The 20,242-nt window shown below is 35.8% G+C and overlaps 1 protein-coding gene across 6 annotated transcripts in view; it reads left to right on the top strand.

Annotated features, from left to right (window-relative positions):
- The first annotated feature begins 945 nt into the window (after positions 1-945).
- Positions 946-20,242, top strand: part of HERC4 (HECT and RLD domain containing E3 ubiquitin protein ligase 4) — a 158,127-nt gene continuing 138,830 nt past the window's right edge. For all 6 annotated transcript variants that reach the window (XR_012001097.1, XR_012001096.1, XM_026003496.2 and 3 more), the window contains exons 1-2: positions 946-1,349; positions 3,068-3,372. Coding sequence is in view for 4 of the 6 variants with exons in the window: in XM_026003496.2 (XP_025859281.1) it covers positions 3,147-3,372 (226 nt within the window). In the remaining 2 variants the exon portion in view is untranslated. The remainder of the gene's footprint in view (positions 1,350-3,067; positions 3,373-20,242) is intronic.

Raw genomic sequence — 20,242 nt, 5'->3', positions numbered from 1 at the left:
TTCTCCTGGGAGACCTCAAGAGAGAACCAATCCTGCTGCCACACTGATTGCCAACTTCCAGTCTCCATAACTGTGAGACAGCAAATCTGTTTTAATTCATCCAATTAATGATACTTTGTTATGGCAGCTGTGAGAAGATAATACACATACACATTCTAGCACAGACATTTCCTAATCTGAAATTGATTTTTCAATGAAATAAAGAAACATGGTTTATTGAGGAAAGCTTCCTGAGTTCTCAACATTCACTCTGATGTCACAGGTTCTAGCAAAGTCTAGCAAAATTTCAGGAGTACCTTGTTTCAAGTTTTCCTCATTTTTAACAGATTGTTATGAACACTGCCCGAGGAAAGCCAGATTCCGTTTTTATGAAGCAAGGACTCCAGTCACATGCATGCACTGCTTAATTTTCTCTGAATGAAGGAGGCCCTGCACTGTGTAGTGTATCTTTCAGGCAGAGCGCAGAAAGCGATGGCAGCCATCACACCAGGAGCCTGAACTGGTGGTGCAGATACATTTGCCAGCTGGTTCAGTCATCGCTATGAATATACCTGGCATCCTCAGATTAGCTCCCGTTGAGGCTAAGCGTATAAGAAAAGGTTTCACCCGTCTTTGTATTCGGATTTGTGATGTGTATCTGCCACTCCAAATTCTCTTTGTAAAAAGGAAGCATGAACTAATAGACTGGAGCCTCTAGGGAGAAAGCCAAACCAGCAAACGGAGAGATTTTTCTTCACCAAAATGCCATTCAGCGCGCAGAACCTTTGTTACAAGACACGCAAAACACTCCCAACCGCCGTGGCCAACTCCAACTTCTGTATTTGGCATTTTCCTCCAAGCAACGCAAAGCGGCAACACTGCGCAGGCGCGCGAGTCGAGGTGCCCTGGGAGGATTCCAGCGCAGGCGCGTGGACCGGGAAGTGGGCGGGCTCGTGCGCGTGCTCCGTAGCTCACTTCCGGCCTGCCCCTCCCCCTCCCCGCGTACCTACCTTCCCCCTTTCCCTTCTCCTCCCCAGTCTCTTCCCCAACTCTCCCCACCCCTCGCGCTCTCCGCCCCGCTTGCCGCCTGTCCCTCCCCGCCCGCTCCATCCGGGTCGCTGACGGCTGTCTCTGGACTGGACAGCGGCGGCTGCTGTTTTTCTCTAGGTACCCGGTAAAGTTTCACAGGAGCCGAGGAGGGGAGCCGCGGAGCAGCAGCACGGACGCGGGAGGAGCTCTGGTGTTCGCCGCCGGCGGCTGAAGGAGGAAGGTCCAGGAGCTGGAGACTTGCCTCAGCTGCCGCGCTGCCTCACTCTCTGGGGAGACGCCGCCCCCCGTCGCCCTGGGCTTCCCCTGCCGTGAGGGGCTGGGTGAGTCGTTGCCCCGGTGGGTTCGGGGGCGTGTGACGGCGTTAGGGAGGGGGCAGGCCGGGCCGGGCGGATACAGGCCGGCTTGGCGCTGGGTGCTTTCTCAGCGCTTCTTCAGGGTGGGGGGCGGGGGGCGCGGACGGCGGGGGATCTCGGGCCGGGGGGCTGGAATGTCGCACCTCCTTGGGGAAGGGCCTACCTCGGATTGAGGGCCGCCGAACTGCGGACCCTGTCGGTGGCCTCTGCGGCTGCTGCGAGCGGGCGGCTGCCGTGGTTGGCCGGTCGGCCCGCGGGGCTGGGTGTGTACGGACGATTTCTCTCTCCTGGTTCCCGTGAGCTGATCCGAGTGCCTGTTCCGGGGATGATGGGAATAAAGTGCTTCTCATTCCCCTACCTGTTGCTAGCGAGAGGACGCCTTTTTCATATCTTCTGACTTTTTAAAAGAAAAGGATGATTAACCCTCATGCGCTAAAATATTTGAGGTATTTTTCTATCCTCTGTTCTTAAAAAAAAAAAAAAAAAAAAAAGGTTAGACAATGCAGAACTCTTAGGAACCATCGAGTTCCGATGTCCCAAAAGAATAAAACCAAACTTTTCTGAATGGATAGGTCACGGAATGGACAGCTTTGGTAATAGCTAGCCCGAACGTAGGAAAGTTGGATTTTGAAACTTCTCAGGTTCTGTGTAAGGAATGTGGGTGACTACAGCGGGAATAAGGCTGACTTCCTGTAATTGTTATTTAGTAACGTGATGTGTTTAAAAATCTGTGTGGGTTTGCATGAAATGGACTCTTTGATAGGCATCTTTACAAGGGAAGAAATCTTCAGTGTACTGGAAAGTTCTACAGATTTCGCCACCAGACTATTAATGTCCCATCCCCCCATTCCTGTTCTTGAAAAATCGGCAGTACTGGGGTTATTTGCAGTTTTTTTTTTTTTTTTTCCCGTTTCCAAATACTTGTCTCAGAGGTGTAGATAGATACAGATTGCCCACGGGAAATATTTTTCAGTCACAGTTACCATTCGTAATAGAAAATGTTGAATTGGGGAGAGCATCTTGATATTTAAACCGCGTATTTTCTTTTGTGAGTATGTATTATGTAGGTTTAGTTTTAAAATTAAGTGGTGAGGTCGGAGTATTACTATTTTGATCTGTAAAATGTCTTGGGAGGCGATTGTCTTAAGATTGAGGTTTGAAGAGAGAACCGTGCTGTTCTATAGGGCTTGTTAGTGTGAATAATTGGAAGATTATTTAAATTGTGGGAAGTTTAAAGTTTCCATTATTGGTTTTATTTCTGTTACAAATAACTTCAGTTTGCTGATGCAGAGGTGGGTATTTAAAGGCTTAATTATGTTAGGCTTTGAGGGGGATTGCAGGGTTTTGTTTGTGTAGTTGGCACAGTTTTTCACTGTGTATATATTGATTTGGGGGTAGTGGGTAGATGTTTTATTTCTTAGAATGAAATGATTTCACAAGGTAGCAACTCTAGTAATAGGTTTTAAATTTTGCAAAGAATTGTGGAGAGAATTTTTTTTGTAAATGATTCTATATATTTCTAAAAATACAGTTGTTTGGTTTCTGAAACCGGATGATACTTAATGTAGCATCTGATAAAATAGGTTCCATGTTTACTATGTAGTAATTACTGTAGCATAGCACTTGAGAGAATAATTATATGTGTTTTCCTTGAAGTCATATTAACTTTTTTTGTATCTCTTCAGACATAGGGATACCTCCAACTTTCCAGTGTTTCAGAAGGAAGGTTTTTATTGAAACTGGAAGACCAAAAGAATTACAAACATGTTGTGCTGGGGAAATGCATCTTTTGGACAGCTAGGTTTGGGTGGAATTGATGAAGAAATTGTGCTAGAGCCCAGAAAAAGTGACTTTTTTATAAATAAAAAGGTCCGAGATGTGGGATGTGGACTCAGACATACTGTATTTGTACTGGATGATGGAACAGTGTACACATGTGGATGTAATGATCTAGGACAGCTGGGTCATGAAAAATCCAGAAAGAAACCAGGTAAGTTGAAAATTTTGTTTGCTCTTTCTAATAATTATATCATCTAAGTTTGAAATGTCAAGGAATTTCTTTAGTACTAGACCTATGTTTTTTATTAAGCTTTAAAAGCAGAGCTGGAGTTAAATATATCCTTTACAATTGCATGCTTCTAAGTACTTCAATTACTTCGTGGTTTCTATTTTTTTAAACTGTTGTTATAAACCCTTATTGTATGAAGCTTTGGTTTTAGAATATAATTATTATGTAAAACAATAGAGAAAACTCAGCATGCCATGTGGATACCTTTTCTTTTGGACAGATTATATAGGTATAGAGCATATATGTAGGTCCTGTTTAATAAGTGCTATTCAGCTACCTTGGCAGATTTTAAATGCATGATCTATCATGTTATTTTCAATACATCAGAAAGAAAAGTAAATAAGATGGAAGGTTGCCTAAAATATATCCTCATTTTCCTATTGTTCTCCCTATTGTTGTATTTTAAAAACAAAATTTTATTTGGTTTAGTTAGAAATATCTTTTATTCCCCTAATTTCCTATTTTCAAGTAGAAGCACTAGCTATTAAAAGTTTTGTGACTATAATATGCCCTGATTTTGTAGTTGTCTTATAAGCCAAATGTAGAATAATTTTTAGGGTATAACGAGAATTTTGAGGGATTTGTTCACAAATCATGTTCTCTTTCTAGATATACAGACGTATTTTAAAACAAGATTATTACCACACTTAGAAATACTGTTAAGTGAATTTTGCTCTTAATTAATGATTACTAAAAGTTAATTTTTAAGGTGGGTAAATTCAGATAGGGCCTCCGCTGTACTGATTTATAGTTTCTTCTTTTAACTTTAACAATAATGGCACTTAAGTATTTTCTGTGGAATTATTTTTCTTTACCACTTCATTATTTAAGTGGCTTCTATTGTTAGTCTACTTTTGAGAGGTAAATGTAGGTATAAAATAGTAAAATATTAAATATTAAATTAAAGCATGTTATTCATCTTCCATATCATCTCACTACCATGCCAAACCTCACCTTTCTAACTTGTAAATCCTGTATAGTTTCCATCCTTTCTTTTTGGTAGGATCTTAATCTTTTTCCTTCTGCCTTAATTTGTAATTTAAATCTTTTGGATGAATGGTAGCAGTCCTTAATACAGTAGGTTTAATAATTGCAGAATTCAAGGTAAAGTGGCAGCTGTCTTATATTCTACCTCACTAAGAATGTTTTATGGAATCTTACCAGAATTTCATAATCTTAGGTATTGAGGTTGTGGTATGTAGACAATGGTAATTTATTGATATGTATTTGCTATCACTGCTTCAGAGGTGGATGTATCCTTTACTTTTTTTGCTTAGCTTGGAATGCTGCCTCAAGTTGAGATTTTCATGGTTTTGGGGCTATTGCCTTTTTTATACTTGACATGCTCCACAGAAATAATTGAACATATCTCTGTATTGTTTTAGTAATTTCTGACAGGCCACAGGACAAGTAAAAGGTACAAAGCCAGTACAAAGAAATTGGTAATGTGGTTACTGAAATTTACTAAAGTTTAAATTTTTTAAATGTTACTGAGCATCTGTTTTGTGTCCAGGACAGGGTAGACACTGTGCATTAGTAGGATGTGTCTTTATCAGCTTTTAACTCTATAGGTAAGATTCTGAGAAACTTAACTAGCCAGAAGAGGGTTTTTTGTGGTCATGTTGACATTGTGATGATTGCATTGTGACATTTATATCACCGTATTGGTTTATTTTGGAAACGTTATTTGGTAATATAAAGTTGGGAGGGTGGGTTTACCTAACTTACAGTACCTCTTCAGGATTGAAGAGGTATTGTCCTGGGCACATTTATGGACTAGAAAAGTGAAAAAGTCATGAATTTTGTCTTCGAAAAATTTGCAGCCTGATTTGGGAGATGTGGCATACATAAATGAAATAGCTGGAGAAGATTGACAGTTGACATGATATGATAGTGTCCCTGAAACTGGGAAATTTAAATAATAGGAAATGTCATTGTGGGATAGATTGAAGATTTCTGGAAGAAAATAAAGTCTTAATTTTAATTCAACCACTGATCACATATGTAGTCAGAAAGTAAGTCTGGAACTGAAATAGTTTTTAGTTGTATAGGAGAGGAGCCTGATCTTGAGAAAAGCTTTTTACTGGAAATCCAGGTTCAGTAACACATTGAAGTATATATGAATTACAGAGTTAGGAGAAAGTAAAAGTTCAAAAGGTAGCAGTTGCTCTGATAGGGACTTTTTTAACCTCAGTTTTGATTTAAGGTGTTTGAGTGGAAACCTCTAATGTTTTTAAATAAAATTATTTCCCTTGGGAATAAATCTTTAATGATTTAAATGTACTCCTTCCCCAACTTTTTTTTTTTAATTTGTGAGTTTAAGACCTGAATTGGAAGGTAAAGAGTTCTTATTTAATTGGTTTTAAAGTTTTCTGTTAATTGAATGAGTCTGATTTTGTAGAACCATGTAATAAACATAATTCATTTCATCAGAGCTTTGAACTGACAATATAGAAAGGAGGGAGCTAGGAATTGTTTCCTTATAGATAACTGGCTTTATAAACATATTAAATATTTTGTAATAAGGAATGAAAGAGAAAGGTGGCTTCATTCATTAAGGATAAGCTAATCTTGAGAGTTATACTGTAGTAAATAGATTCAGCCTACCTATTGGGAGAGGTTTCCATCCTGAAAATTTTAGGAACCGCATAGGAAAGGCTCACTGATACTCTTTATTATATACCAAGAGTACAGATTGTGTCCATGTTCATCTCCGTTCTCTTGTATATGTATGCCCCTTGCTATCACTATGAGCTCTTTTTGATAATTTCCAGAGGGGTGAACATCTGTTTCACTTTTGTGTATGTATTTTTCCTTCATAAAAAAATTTTAAAACTCTTTTATAGCTAGTGGCTCTTCATTTCTTAATTCATAGCTAACAGGTAAATATATCTGATCTTTAATATGCTAGACCGGTTTATCTAAGTAAATTGTTTTATATTTCCTTCCAAATTCATTTCTGAATATTTTAAGTATAGGAAGTGTCCTTTTTTCTTTTAACAAGATCATTTGTTCATTGTATATTCAATAATAGGTATTATTTTTGGTAACCATAGTCCTAATGTTTTGCACATCTACTTCCATTTGTTTCATGTTAGAAACAGTACTAAATATTTTTTGACCATAAATTTGTAAATAATATGATGTAGTCCTCTTAGAGATGATTGTTTGATAGCTTTTCATGGTTTACAGAGTTCTTTCAGTTAGATTATCTCATTTAATCCTCATAACAGTCTTGTAGCTAGGACAGGTGTTATAGTCCCCATTTTCCAAATGAGGAAAACTGAAGTAAAATGAGATTAAAAGACTGACAGTAGGCTGACAGTGTTAAGGGAGCACTCTAAATCCTGTGGTTTTATCTTTATCCCATGAAGGTTTTCCCATGCCATATTTAGATGATTAAACAATGTTTATTCACCTAGGAGGAAACTAGTTTCCATCAGTATTTTAATGTAATTCTGAGGTTTAAAAAAAAAACTCTTAAATTTTTACTCATTATAATTAACGTTACACAATGACGATACCATGTTTTACTATCTCCTCCCTTCTGATGTGTAAATTCAGAAAGAAGCCATTTTAGGAACTGTATAAGAAGGTTGAGAGTTGTGTTTTCAGGATGTAATATCGTGCCAACATAAACTAAAAATTCAAATATATATATTTTATTCCTGAACTGAAGACTAACTTGATTTGCAAAGTCAGTGGCAGATTAAGTTTTAAATAGTATGATAAACATGTTGTAGCTTATGTTCAACTCTTCTACAGAAGTTGTAAAGATGATGAGCATTGATTGTTTCCTATATCCCAAAATGGTGATTTCTACTGTAAGGTCAGTCCAATGAAAGCATTTTGGTCATATTAACAGTAGTTACATGCTTGCCTTTTTGCTTCATCATTTTCTGACTTGCTCTCTCTGTTCATAAAACATAAATCTTTACATGAACTCCTTAAAATATAGTCAATTTAAAATAATAGGAAAATAAATGTATAAATATGTGAAATAAAATTACTCACTTTGAGAGAAGATTAAAAATACCAAATTATCCCACATATTTCTTATTAAACCAAAGCATATAATATCAAAGAAGCTTATTTTGTTTTATAACTCTTAGTTTTCATGATACCTTCTAAGGATGAGAAGGATGTGGATGATATGAAGACTTGAAAAAAGTAATTACTTGGGACAGGAATGGAGGCTTGTTTTGGACACTTTACTTTGAGGAAGGTTAGTGCCCAAGAATCACAGTGTCAAGGGTAGGAAAGAAAAATCATAATGCAAACAGATGACTACTGTTAGAGAGATGTATAATAATACTTTACTTTGTGTAGGACCCTACATCTGAGGAATTTCAAGAGCATTACACAATAACTCATGGTTCCTTTCAAAATGCTTGTGACACAATTTGCAAGAATTATCCTCACCCTTAGGGGATAAATTTACGGAGAAATGGCAGCACAAGTTGGTAAGTAACTTGTCAAAACAGCAGGTGACTGGTGAACATCTATAAATTGAATCTGAAAATTTAAGTCTACCAGTCACCTACCTTATTCACTAAATTGTTCTTATGTTTAGAATTATTTACAGTAATATCTTCTATTTAAGGAAGATCAAATACTAATTTGTTTCTTTGCCATTTTATGTGATGGCCTTTTAAAATAAATCATTATTTTACCAAGATGTTTGCATTGTGTTACCACTTTGGTACTTCATTATAACCTTGTGTGGTATGAAGAATATTTAAACAAACAACTATGGTAACACCTAGTCTTTTCTCTTTCTTCTGTTATATATCACATTCTATTTCCCTTTGTTGTCTAATGCTATGCTATGCTACTATCCAAGATCCATAGTAATTTCCAGGTGTGGTGGATTTGGTGTCAACATTGGAACTTGGATTAGTTATATTTTATCAAGTCTGCCATGTATCTCTTTGTAGGATGCATTGGTTTGATGAATGCTTTATAAAACCTTTAACCCACAAAGAAGACAGTTATAGTAGTAGATGCCTAATCTGAGCAGTCTAACAAATAGAGGCTTAGAACCAGTGATTTTTTGTGTGTGTGTTTGGTATGTTGATATTTTTTATCTGATTGGTAGTGAACGATTTGCTTTCCTTGAAAGAACAGGAGTATGGTGGTAGATTTCAGTTTTGCGGTTTGGGGAGTTCCTAGGTGTTGCAGGTGAAAGCTTAGGTGATTAGTTTCCATCATCTTGGTAAGTGTTTTTAGGGTTCTGTGTTCCCAATATGTCATACAAATATGTAGTACTATTAAAGCTTATTTCTTACAGACCCCATGTATTTTTAAAATTGCTTTGAAGAAATAAGTCTCACTTCATAGATATTTAGTTTTCCTAGGCTAGAAAGTATATCAGGTATTTGGGTATATATCAGGTACCGGTACCTATTAAAGAAAACCTAATAAAGGACATGCATTCATGTATTGTTACAGGGGCTTTTTTGTGCTAGGATTGTTAGTAGAAAAGTGGGAAGCACTAATGAAGAAACCATATTAAAGAGCCCATGATTTATCTCCTTTCAGCTTCCATGGATTTCTTTCATGCTGATGGAATTAAAAAGGCAATAATTATTTATTAAGATATATAATTATCTTAATGGATTGTGATAGTTACTTTACATGTGAGAAAAACCTGTGCTGTGTATGAATGTGTTATTGGAGTTATTATTTAAAAGGGAAGTTTCTTGAATATTAGTGACTCAGTCTTCAAACCATAATATTTTATTTGCATGGAATTATTCTTTTTTTCTCCAGTTCTAGGATGGCAGAAGTTTAGTGTAGCTTTTGTTGACCTTAAAATATTCTGGAGTCCTTTAATAATAATGTGTTTTTCACATATTTTAAAATATCCTAATTCTTTATTGATATCTGAGTTTAGTTTCATTTTATTCCTTTGCTAGGTGTTCTGCTATTCTGAAATAACACATTTTTAGTTTATAATTCTTTTCTAATTATGAAAGTATTTCGTGTTCTTGGTAGAGAATTTGAAAAATATAGGCAAGTAAAAATCAACCATAATACTATCATGCATAGATAAGTACTATTGTCATTTAAGACTTTTTCTATACTCATATATGTGTGTGATCAGAGTAGGCGTATGTTCTTATATCTCAGTTTTTTGTTTTACTAATAATTGAATAATACTTTAATAAGTATTAATAAGTATTTCCCCATGTTTTAAAATATTACTTAGGGATATTGTTAATGATAGTTTAATACTTCATCATTTAAATGTACCAACATTTTTGTTCTGTTTTTTTGGAATTTATTTCCAGATTTTTGTTATAAATTATGATACCATGTATGTATATATCAACTTAGTCTTTATTTGCATTTGTTAGTTTCTGTGGGAAAAAGAATAATTTTAGCAATTCTAGAAGATATGGTAACTGAATTTATTTTAAAATTAAGCATAGTTGTGCTTCACTCTACAAAGTTGATAAGCTAAAAAGATATTTGTAAATGAGTTTTAAAAATGTATTCATTTGACAAGCTTTTGATTATACTGTGATGAATATCATTTAAAGATCCAGAAAGGAAGATAAAACAGAAATGCATACAAACAGAAATGCATACAAAATGTGCTAAGTGTTAGAAGATGCATAACCAGATTACTGTTGTGTATGGAGGAATATTGTAACCATTTGGAATGGAGTGGATTGTAGGTGAGTTTCTATAGGGAAGATAATATATGATATATAATATTATAGTATTTCAAGGAGGAAAGAATAAGAACTTTGTAGGTAAAGCAGTTCAAATGGCAATTAGGCAAATTGGAGGCCTTTTGAGGGAATAGTAGTCTAATTAACTAAAATGTCTGAGAATAGTGAGCAAGAAGGTTAGGAAGATAAATTGTGCTCAGACTGTAGAATTAATCAAATTAGGGAGCTTGAATTTAATTTTAAGGTGGATGTCCACTGATAGTTTGGAATGAAAATTAATCAGGTTTTTCATGCTGGAGAAGAGGGGAGAGAATTTAGAGGTAAAGAAATCAGTTAGGCTCTAATTATGGCCCTTTAATACAAAGGAGCTATTAAATCAAGGAGAGATTAGGGGAGGCTGAATGGACAGGCTTTGGTTAACCAAATGGAAGTGAACAAGCAGGGTATAGGGGTGAGCCAGGTGTGGTTCTAGGTTGAATTAGTAATTAATAGAAATGTGGAATCCAGGAAAAGGAATGTTAATTGTTTTGTTTTAGGAGGGGAGGAAAGATAGGGTGAAGTGAATTTTGTATTGAACTTGATAACAAATATTCAGTGATTAATAAGAAATTCAGTGTTGTAAGTGGGGAGAAAGATTAGTGCTAACAGCCTATAAGATGTTTTATTTCCAGTTTTTTTTTTTCCTCTTAAGTTCAAAGTAGGCTAACATTTCAACTGTAAATTTCTCCCTGATTGCAACCTATTTACTTGAGTAACTAGTAATCTGTTAACAGTACTTAATTTTGTGTTTTGTAGGGACTATTTAAAGTACCTGGTGATGTAATATTTCTGTAAAATTGAAACATTTATTTGCCAGGTACCATCATACAGCCCACTCATTTGAATTTTATTAATAGGTTCGTTTGCTTGTTTTTGCTTAACACAAACCTGTTAATTGTGCCTGATTTTATGACTTCCTTCTAGATTTCACTGGAAGCAAAGTTTTTGAAGTACAAGATGCAATCACATAAAAGTTACTTTTTGATTCCACTAATAGCTGAAATAATTTTAACTATATATTGCATATGTGTTGGCATGTAGGCAAGAGCTCCTAGGAAATGTGTCCTCAGATATGCTGTTGCTTTTGTGAAAGGGAAATGAGAATGGGGAAGGAATAGCATAAGGCTAAAAGAGGAGCAGAATTAGGAGCATCTGAAAACAATTGGAGGAATGCTGCCTTACTTACAAGTTATTTGAAGAAGCTTGTGATTTTTTTTTTTTTTGTATGATATGACGAGAGTAAAGTGGAGCTTAGATTGCTTCCCACAGTTGCTCCCAAGTATTTATCAATTAGCACATATATACTTTGGTTTTTGATCCAGTTATTGCTTATCTATAGATTTCATACCGAGGCAGTCTAACAGAAATGGACTTAATAGACCTATACTTATCTTCTGGAGAGTAATTAGGTAAAAGCCTGACAGGTTGGTGTTACCTCTGTCTGAACATAGGTCTATTTCTACACTGAGTTGGGGAGTTGAGTTCCAGTTTCCTCTGTAACTGGAAATACAGAGGAAAGGGAATATGTTAGAAGTTGGTATGGCAGTGTAAGGGAGAAGAAAGATACAAACCTCATACTTAACTGGAGAGAAATTTAACTAGAAATATTACTTGGAATATATTACTTAGGTATGGGAATGCTGGTATTTAAAAATAATAATGGTAACCACCGTTATGTGCTGGGCGCTGAGCTGAGTCCTTTATACTTTATCCCAGAATCATAAAACCACCCGCAAAGGACATACTAGCTCAGTCTTGCTGGTGAGGGAAATAAAAATTCAAGAGGTTGCCCCAAATCAAGGTTAAAATGTAATGGAAACAAGAACCAATTAGATGTCAACAGTGGAAGAAAATACACTATTTATAATAGCAAGAGAAAGATGAAATGACCCAGGAATATAACCCATGAAGTGTACAAGACCTATATGAAGAAGACTTGAAAGCATTTCTGAGGGACACAAAAATTTTAAACAAATGGAAACCGTGTTGGGTAGGATTAGTCAACCTAAACAAATCTGTCACTTTTCTCTAAAGTTAATTTGTCAACTTTGAGGTGATCCTAACAAAAATACCAAGTGGTGTTTTGTTTTGTTTTGGTTTTTGAGGGAACTAGAGAAATGGATTTAGTTGTTATGGAAAAATGAAGCAACTAGGGAAACTCTGAAAAATAACAGAAATATGTAACTTATTTTAATGTCTTTAAATAGTTAAAATTGCCTCACAAATAGGTGTGTTAAACAGAATATGAAGCCCAGACATAGACCCAAATCACCTCAAATCAATGGGGGAAAAATTCCAAGTGTAGCTGTTGATAATCTTAGAATAAGTAGAAGCATCATCCAGGGAACAAAGAAAATTGGATTACTACCTCATGCCATATATATATTTGGATAAATTCCAAATGAATCAAATATTTAAATGTAAAGACTAATGATAAATCTCAAAGAAAACATGGACAAATTTGTTTATTATTTTGGAGTCAGGAAAGCCTTTCTGACTGAATTGTGAAGGAGGCACAGAAAAGTAAGCCACATGAAAAAAATTTTGCCAGATAGAAATGACTGTAAACAGGTTAAAAGATAAATGGGAAAATATTTGACTCACTATAGTCAAAACACTAATTTTCTGGATATAAAGCACTCCCAGAAATTGACAAGATGAAAACAGTCCGGTAGCAACATGGTTAGTTCACAAAAGGGAAATACAGGGATCCCCGGTGGCTCAGCGGTTGAGTGCCTGCCTTCGGCCCAGGGCCTAATCCTGGAGACCCGGGATCGAGTTCCAAGTCGGTCTCCCTGCACGGAGCCTGCTTCTCCCTCTGCCTGTGTCTCTACCTCTCTCTCTCTCTGTGTGTCTCATGAATAAATAAATAAAATCTTTTTTTTTTTTAAAAGGGGGAAATACAAATGACTCTTAAATGAATATTCTTTAGCCTCACTTGTATTAAAGAGAATGGCAGAAGCTACACTGAGGTACCATTTTTTACATAACAGGTTAGCAAAAATCCTTAATTTAGATAATACAATGGCCCCTTCACCTCCCAGCCAGAGTTTTACTTTCTGAGGTTTCAGTTACCCACAGTCATCTGCCGGTCTAGAAGCAGATGGTCGTCTTGATGTTGTCAGGAGGCCAGTAGTTGTCTAATGCTGTGTCACAATGCCTACCTCATTCACCTCACTTCATCTCATCAGTACATCTTCACAGAAGGGTGAGTACATTACAATAAGATGTTTTGAGAGAGGGTGAGACCAATCACGTAACTTTTATGACAGTATGTTATCATTGTTCTACTTTACTATTAATCTCTTACTGTGCCTCATTTACAAATTAAATGTTATGTATGTATAGAGAAAACAGTATATACAGTGTTCATTATTATCCATGGTTTCAAAATGAAATCTACTAGGCCTTAGGATGTATCCCCTGCAAATAAGGGGAGGGGACTGCTGTGTACACTCTGGTGAGGCTGTCTGTAAACAAGTGTTCATAGGTTGTTAGTGTAAATTGATAAACACTATGGGGGTATTTTGCCAACATATGTTAGAATTGCAAGTGTACATACCCTTTTTTCAAGACGCATAAGAATAGGGGCCTGGGTGGTTCAGTGGTTGAGCATTTGCCTTTGGCTCAGGTTGTGGTCCCGGGGTCCTGGGCTCAAGTCCTGCATCGGGCTCCCAGTGGGGAGCCTGCTTCTCCCTCTGCCTATGTCTCTCTCTCTCATGAATAAATAAATAAAATCTTAAAAAAAAAAAAAAAACCACAAGAATATAGCTCTCTCTCATAGCTCCATTTGTGTCTGTACAAAATAACACAGTGGCATATTACTGCAACATTATTTTTTATTATTTTTTTAAAGATTTTATTTATTTATTCATGAGAGACACACACAGAGAGAGGCAGAGACACAGGCAGAGGGAGAAGCCGGCTCCATGCAGGGAGCCCCGACGTGGGACCCGATCTCGGGTCCCCAGGACCACACCCCAGGCTGAAGGTGTCGCCAAACCGCTGAGCCACCGTGGGCTGCCCTACAACATTATTTATAGTTGCAAAACCTTGTAAACAACCTTGTGGTTGTTGAGAACTTGTAAAATTGTTGTTTATTCAGTCAATGTGATACAATACTGTGTAGTTGACAATATGTGAAGGTCTCTATGATACATCATGAAGTAAAAAGAGCATGGCATAGAACGTTGTTATAGAAAGCTATATTTTGGGTAAAATATGAAAAAGTATGTGTTTGTACTTGCTTGTAGATACATTTACCCTGGAGGGATATATACGTCTTATAATAGCGGTTACCTTGGTGCAGAGAGGTGTAAGATCAGGGATGTGAACAAGGTCGATATAGGGTAATGGATAGTGGACCTAGATTTTCACTGCATACTTTTTTTTTTAATAACGTAAATATACTATCATTATTTTCAAATAGGCTCTGGAATTAGAGTGCTTGGGTACAAATTCTGACTCTGTTACTTCTTAGCTCTGTTATCTTGGGCACATTGCTTAGCCTTTCTGTGCCTGAGTATTCATTTCTGTTAGAATAATCATGCTACATTCTTAGGGTGGTTGTAATGATTAAGTGAGATAACATATAAAGTGAAAAGAATACTGCCTGGTATGTGGTGAGAGTTCTAAATGTTTCTTAAAGGAGAACTACCATTAGTATTAGAATGGGAAATTAATTTTAGGTCTGCCTTACACTGAAGTAGACTATATGCTGTTTCCATATTTGTCTTTAGATAGACAATGCACATCTTTTTCACTTATAACTGAACTTTAGGTATTTATTCAACAAATGTGTCTTCCTACTATGTCTCTCATATTGCATTAAACATGAAAATACTTCTGTCTTCTATTACTTTGTTGGAGCTTACATGCCAAATTTTCAAAATTATGCCAAATTTTCAAGAAAATGTATGTGATACTTAGAGGTAATGCTCCATTGGAGCAAGATATAAAATGAATTGGATTCCTTTACCATCAGACTTTAGAGATAAAATGATACAGAAAAGTAAAAGAATTAAAGATCTCTTTTTGTTCCTGTGATAAGTACATAAAATTTAAATTTTAAATTCTGCCCCTCCTAAAATGACAGACTGATGCTTAAACTAAATGCTTTTGGTTACACTTTGCTCCTCTTTGCATTTGTAGTTATTTTAACACCAATGTGCCTACATTTATCTGCATAATATATAAATATGTTAATAGAGCATCCACTGTTTATATGGTGTTTGACTATAGGAAAAAGAAAGCCAAAAATACATATTTCTGAAGTTATGAAACTGATAAAATGGAAAAAAAGGAACATTTATTTTATTTTAATTTTATTTTTTAAAGATTTTATTTATTTATTCATGAGAGACACAGAGAGAGAGAAAGAGACAGAGACACAGGCAGAGGGAGAAACAGGCTCCATGCAGGGAGCCGGACATGGGACTTGATCCTGGGACTCCAGGATCACACCCTGGGCCGAAGGCAAGTGCTAAACTGCTGAGCCACCCAGGCGTCCCAAAAAGGTACATTTTAAATGGAAACAGTTGTACTTAAGTTAGCTATCTCCATCTCTCCAAGACAGACTACAAAAACAACTTTTCCTTGTTTATTGAAGTTTCTTTTCTTTTTTTTTTTTAAGATTTTATTTATTTATTCATGAGGGACATAGAGAAGCAGAGAAAGGCAGAGGGAGAGAAGCAGGCTCCATGCGGGAAGCCCGATGTGGGACTCGATCCCGGGACTCCAGGGTCCTGCCCTGAGTCAAAGACAGATGCTCAACTGCTGAGACACCCAGGCGTCCCTATTAAAGTTTCTTGAACTTATTTAGGTTCATACCGTAGATTCACCTTAGGGTCTGCTTTCTAGCCTATAGCACCGACATTGACTCATTTGCCAAATCTTACTCATCGTTTGTGGGGTTTTTTTTTTGTTGTTTGTTTGGGTTGTTTTTGTTTTTGTTTAGTAACTCTTTTTTTTTCTTTTTTCTTTCTTTCTTTTTTTGCAAATGGTTAAATATTTGGTGTTGAGCCAGTTATTTTAAACTCTCAGACCTAGGACGCCTAGGTGGCTCGGTAGTTGAGTGTCTGCCTTTGGCTCGGTGTGATCCCAGGTCCGAGGATTGAGTCCCGTGTTGGGCTCCCTGAGAGGAGCCTGCTTCTCCCTCTATGTCTCTGCTTCTCTGTGTCTCTCATGAAAAAATAAATAAAATCTTAAAAAACAACCCAAAATTCTCAGACCCTTAGGTTTCTCCTATCTCAAACTAATTTTTTTGTTTTATTCTAATTAGACTATTACTATCTATGCAAAAACTGTGGCAATAGCTTTTCTACTGATCTCCCTGCACTAATTCATCCTTTTTGAAATTCCGGGTTATTTTCTGGCATATTTCCATTTCTGTCTCTTGAATCTTGCCTAGCTGAAGGATTATCCTACATCTCCAAGATCACTCTTTTAAGAACTCAAGTCAAATATTTGTGCAGTATCAAGTGTAGTTACCTGGCATTCAGTAATTTAATAACTTGCATTTCTGTTTTCCTGTTGTATAGAATTATTTGGATAAAAATCTTCTCTACTATGTCAGTTTCTAAAAGGTAGAAACCTTTATATATCTTTATCACTACATAGTGACAACACGGGTACACACAGACGAAACCCAGGGTTTGTTGAATAAACACATGATCATTGTATTTTATTGGATGTACCATAGGAAGAGAAGAAAATTATAGACTCTTAATGAACTTGATGGCCATCAGCTCTGTTATAACCAAAATTGTAAAATTTGAAATTGGAAGAATGTACACAAGTTGGATTTTTGGTATGATAAAGTCCGTGTGGCCATAAGAGGAAACAAGAATGAGGTTAGAATAAGTTTATTATATTCAGATTACAGCAAATACACAGCCATAGGGGAGAACAGTAGGGTAGTCAAGAGGCAGAAGACAAGAGCACAGGTGAGATCTTAGATCATGGCCTTTGTAGGGATTTCCTTGAGAAGGGCAAGACTGGGCAGAATAAAGTTTGGATTGGCTAATTTGGTTAATTCCTCCAGGCTTTGGGCTGTAGGATTGGTTTTTAGTTTCCTGGTACGTGGCCCTGGGATAATTCAAGGTAAGAGAATTACTGGCTTGGTGTGTGTGAGTTAGATAAGGAGGTAGTTGGTGGTATAAATTTTGGACTGGTTGGTTTGCATATGAAAGGCATGCTGGTGGACAAGTTGTTATCTTTACGAATTAGCTAGCCCTAGGAAGGGCCACCTCTTCTGGAAGCATCTGTCCTGCTGCTCCTCAAATACCAACCTCAAGAATATAGAAAACAAGAAAATATAGTTAATGTAATTGGCCCTGTGATGAATGGATGTCATTCAAATATACAAAGAATCTAAGAAAACACAATAAAAACTCTGTTAGTATATTCTGAGGGTTCATTCTTGCTTGTTTTAAAAAGAAAGTAAAGCAACTATTTGATTTATATCATATTTATGTTGGGGTCTTTATAAATCAACTTCTCCTTTTCTCTTCAAAGCATTAGTTTCAATGGTTCCTAGACATCCAGAAAGGACTTTTCTTTTTTTAAGATTGTATTTATTTATTTATTTATTTATTTATTTATTTATTTATTTATTTATTTATTTATTTATTTTTTCGTGCAGTCAGGGAAGGGAGGGGCAGAAGGGAAGAAGGAGAGAGAGAATCTCAAGCAGACTCTGTGCTGAGCACCGAGCTGTCATGGGCTCAATCTCACAACCCTGAGACCATGACCTGGGCCAAAATCATAGTTGGACGCTCAACCTTTCTGCCTCCAGAAAGGAGTTTTCTAAAGAAAAAGTATTAAAAAGCCCTAAATATTTAAAACATTTTAAGTGTATTTTGAAAATAAATTATTAAAACATAACCTTGTTATTTAAATATTAACAAAACGAAGCAGTTCAATAAATTAGGGAAACATTTATGTTAGTGCCTTTGTGAAGTAGGGATGATGCTACACCTGCTTCATGGTGTTATGAGGATTAAATGAAATTAAATAAAGTACTTAACACAATGTTAGGCATATAATAAACTGCGTATGTTGACTTTACATCTTATGTAATAGAATGCATAAAAAGGGTACGAACTTGTAAACACATCTATTATGAAGAATTTTGTAATCTAATTTGTTGTATCTCCATAAGAACATTATTTTATTGTCAGCTGTCAACTAAGGCATGTAAATTACTTTATGTTAACTAGATTTTATTAGGGAATCATTAAAATGTTTTGGTGACTACTGGTCCTACCATTCCAAATTCCTATTGGTGGTAATTTTAGAAAATAAACATTTTCATTTAATTTTTAGTTTTAGTTTTTATTTAGTTTCGATGTTTTATTTCTTTAATTCTGAATTTTTTTATCATTACGTGCATTACATTACAGATCCTTTAAAAAGTGTCAGTAAACAGTAATTTCACTTTAGGAATAGAGAAGTATATGCCTTGAGTGAAGTAGCCTTTGGTTATTATCTCTGTAACAAAATTAGTCCTGTGGTTATATAAAGAGGGAAGAAGGCGCTCTGAATTATTTATTGGTGCTTTTCATTAATCCCAAGTAACGTCTTCATCTTTAGAAAGTCAGAATCGTAAAGTGTATCAACTACACAGTTATTTAAACTATTAAAGAACGGTAAAAGAAAAAAAAGCCACTGTAGATAACCAGTATTAACAATTTGGTTCTTACTTTCTCAGTATTTTCTCTGCATATATATTAGGCTGTGTGTGCCATATTTTAAAATAAAAATGAAATTATACAGTACTTTTTAAATTTCATGGTATGGTATTTTGTAAACTTTAAATTTTTAGAGATGGATTTTAAGTGTGCTTTCCATTGCTCTAGTTAGAGTTCTGAGTTATTCAGAGAGAAGGGAAAAGGAAACATATTTTTAGCAACTAATGAGGCATGGTAGGACAGAGGATTTTGAAACTTAAACTCTAACAGAATTAAACTTTTAGTAAGAAGTTGCAATGATGTTTTTTAAAATTCACTATTTAAAAGTTTATTCCTTTAGAACTCAGTTTTTTGTTATCAAATTGTTATGCTTATTGCTATTCATAACTATTGTTTTTTAGACCTTGATAACTTGAAAATCAACAGATTGATAGTTATTCAGCCTTTGTTGGAGTTCATTTTTTTTCCTATTAAAAATATGTGTAGAACTTCATTAAACTCATTGACCACATTAAGAATTAAGATTAATTGTGGACTTAGGATCATGGCTTGTAATTGTACTCTTAAACCAGACAGTCCCTGATTTATGAATGGTGTTTTTAAAAACTTCACATTTTTCTTTACTTATGGAAATATTGCTAGATATCACAAGTAGATTTTCAAAATAATCTTAAAATGATTATACCTAAGTATTATAATCTATCAGTAATTCTTTTTAACAGACCTTTGTAACATTTTCTGTGGAAAAATTCATTTGAAGTTTTGTATTTTGGGGTTTTTTTTTTTTTTTTAGATTTCATTTAGGGGTGCCTAGGTGGCTCAGTTGGTTAAGCTTCTGCCTTCAGGTCAGGTCAGGTCCTGGGATAGAGTCCCAAATTGGGCTCCCTGCACAGTGTGGAGCATGCCTCTTCCTCTCCCTCTTCTTTTCCTCCTGCTTATGCTCTCTCTGTGTCAAATAAATAAATACAAATCTTTAAAAAAATTTTTTTTTTCATTTATTTGAGAGAGAGTGCATGCACATGTGCACACAAGCAGGGGGAGTGGGAGAGGTAGGCTTCCCCACTGAGCAGGGAGCCAGGATGTAGGGCTCCATCCCAGGATCCTGGGATCATGACCTGAGCCAAAGGCAGATGCTTAGATTGAACCACCCACACACTCCTCAATTGAATTTTAAATTTGGATATCAGAAATTTATCTTCACTCTTCACTTACCATGGCTTGTTTTTTAAGTCCTAGAAATATGTGATTTAAAAAAGTGGAAGCCACTTTTATCCCTACATTCTAAAGGTGACTACTATTGTTTATATATTTTCCTACCTTTTGTATCTGTATAAAAATACGTAATTCTGTACATATATACAAAAGCTTTGTGGTTTCACTTTT

Source organism: Vulpes vulpes, chromosome 4, assembly GCF_048418805.1.
Source record: "Vulpes vulpes isolate BD-2025 chromosome 4, VulVul3, whole genome shotgun sequence".
NCBI classification, from domain to species: domain Eukaryota; kingdom Metazoa; phylum Chordata; class Mammalia; order Carnivora; family Canidae; genus Vulpes; species Vulpes vulpes.
Note: the sequence above shows the minus strand (reverse complement) of the source record. Positions and strands in the feature narration are given on the sequence as shown.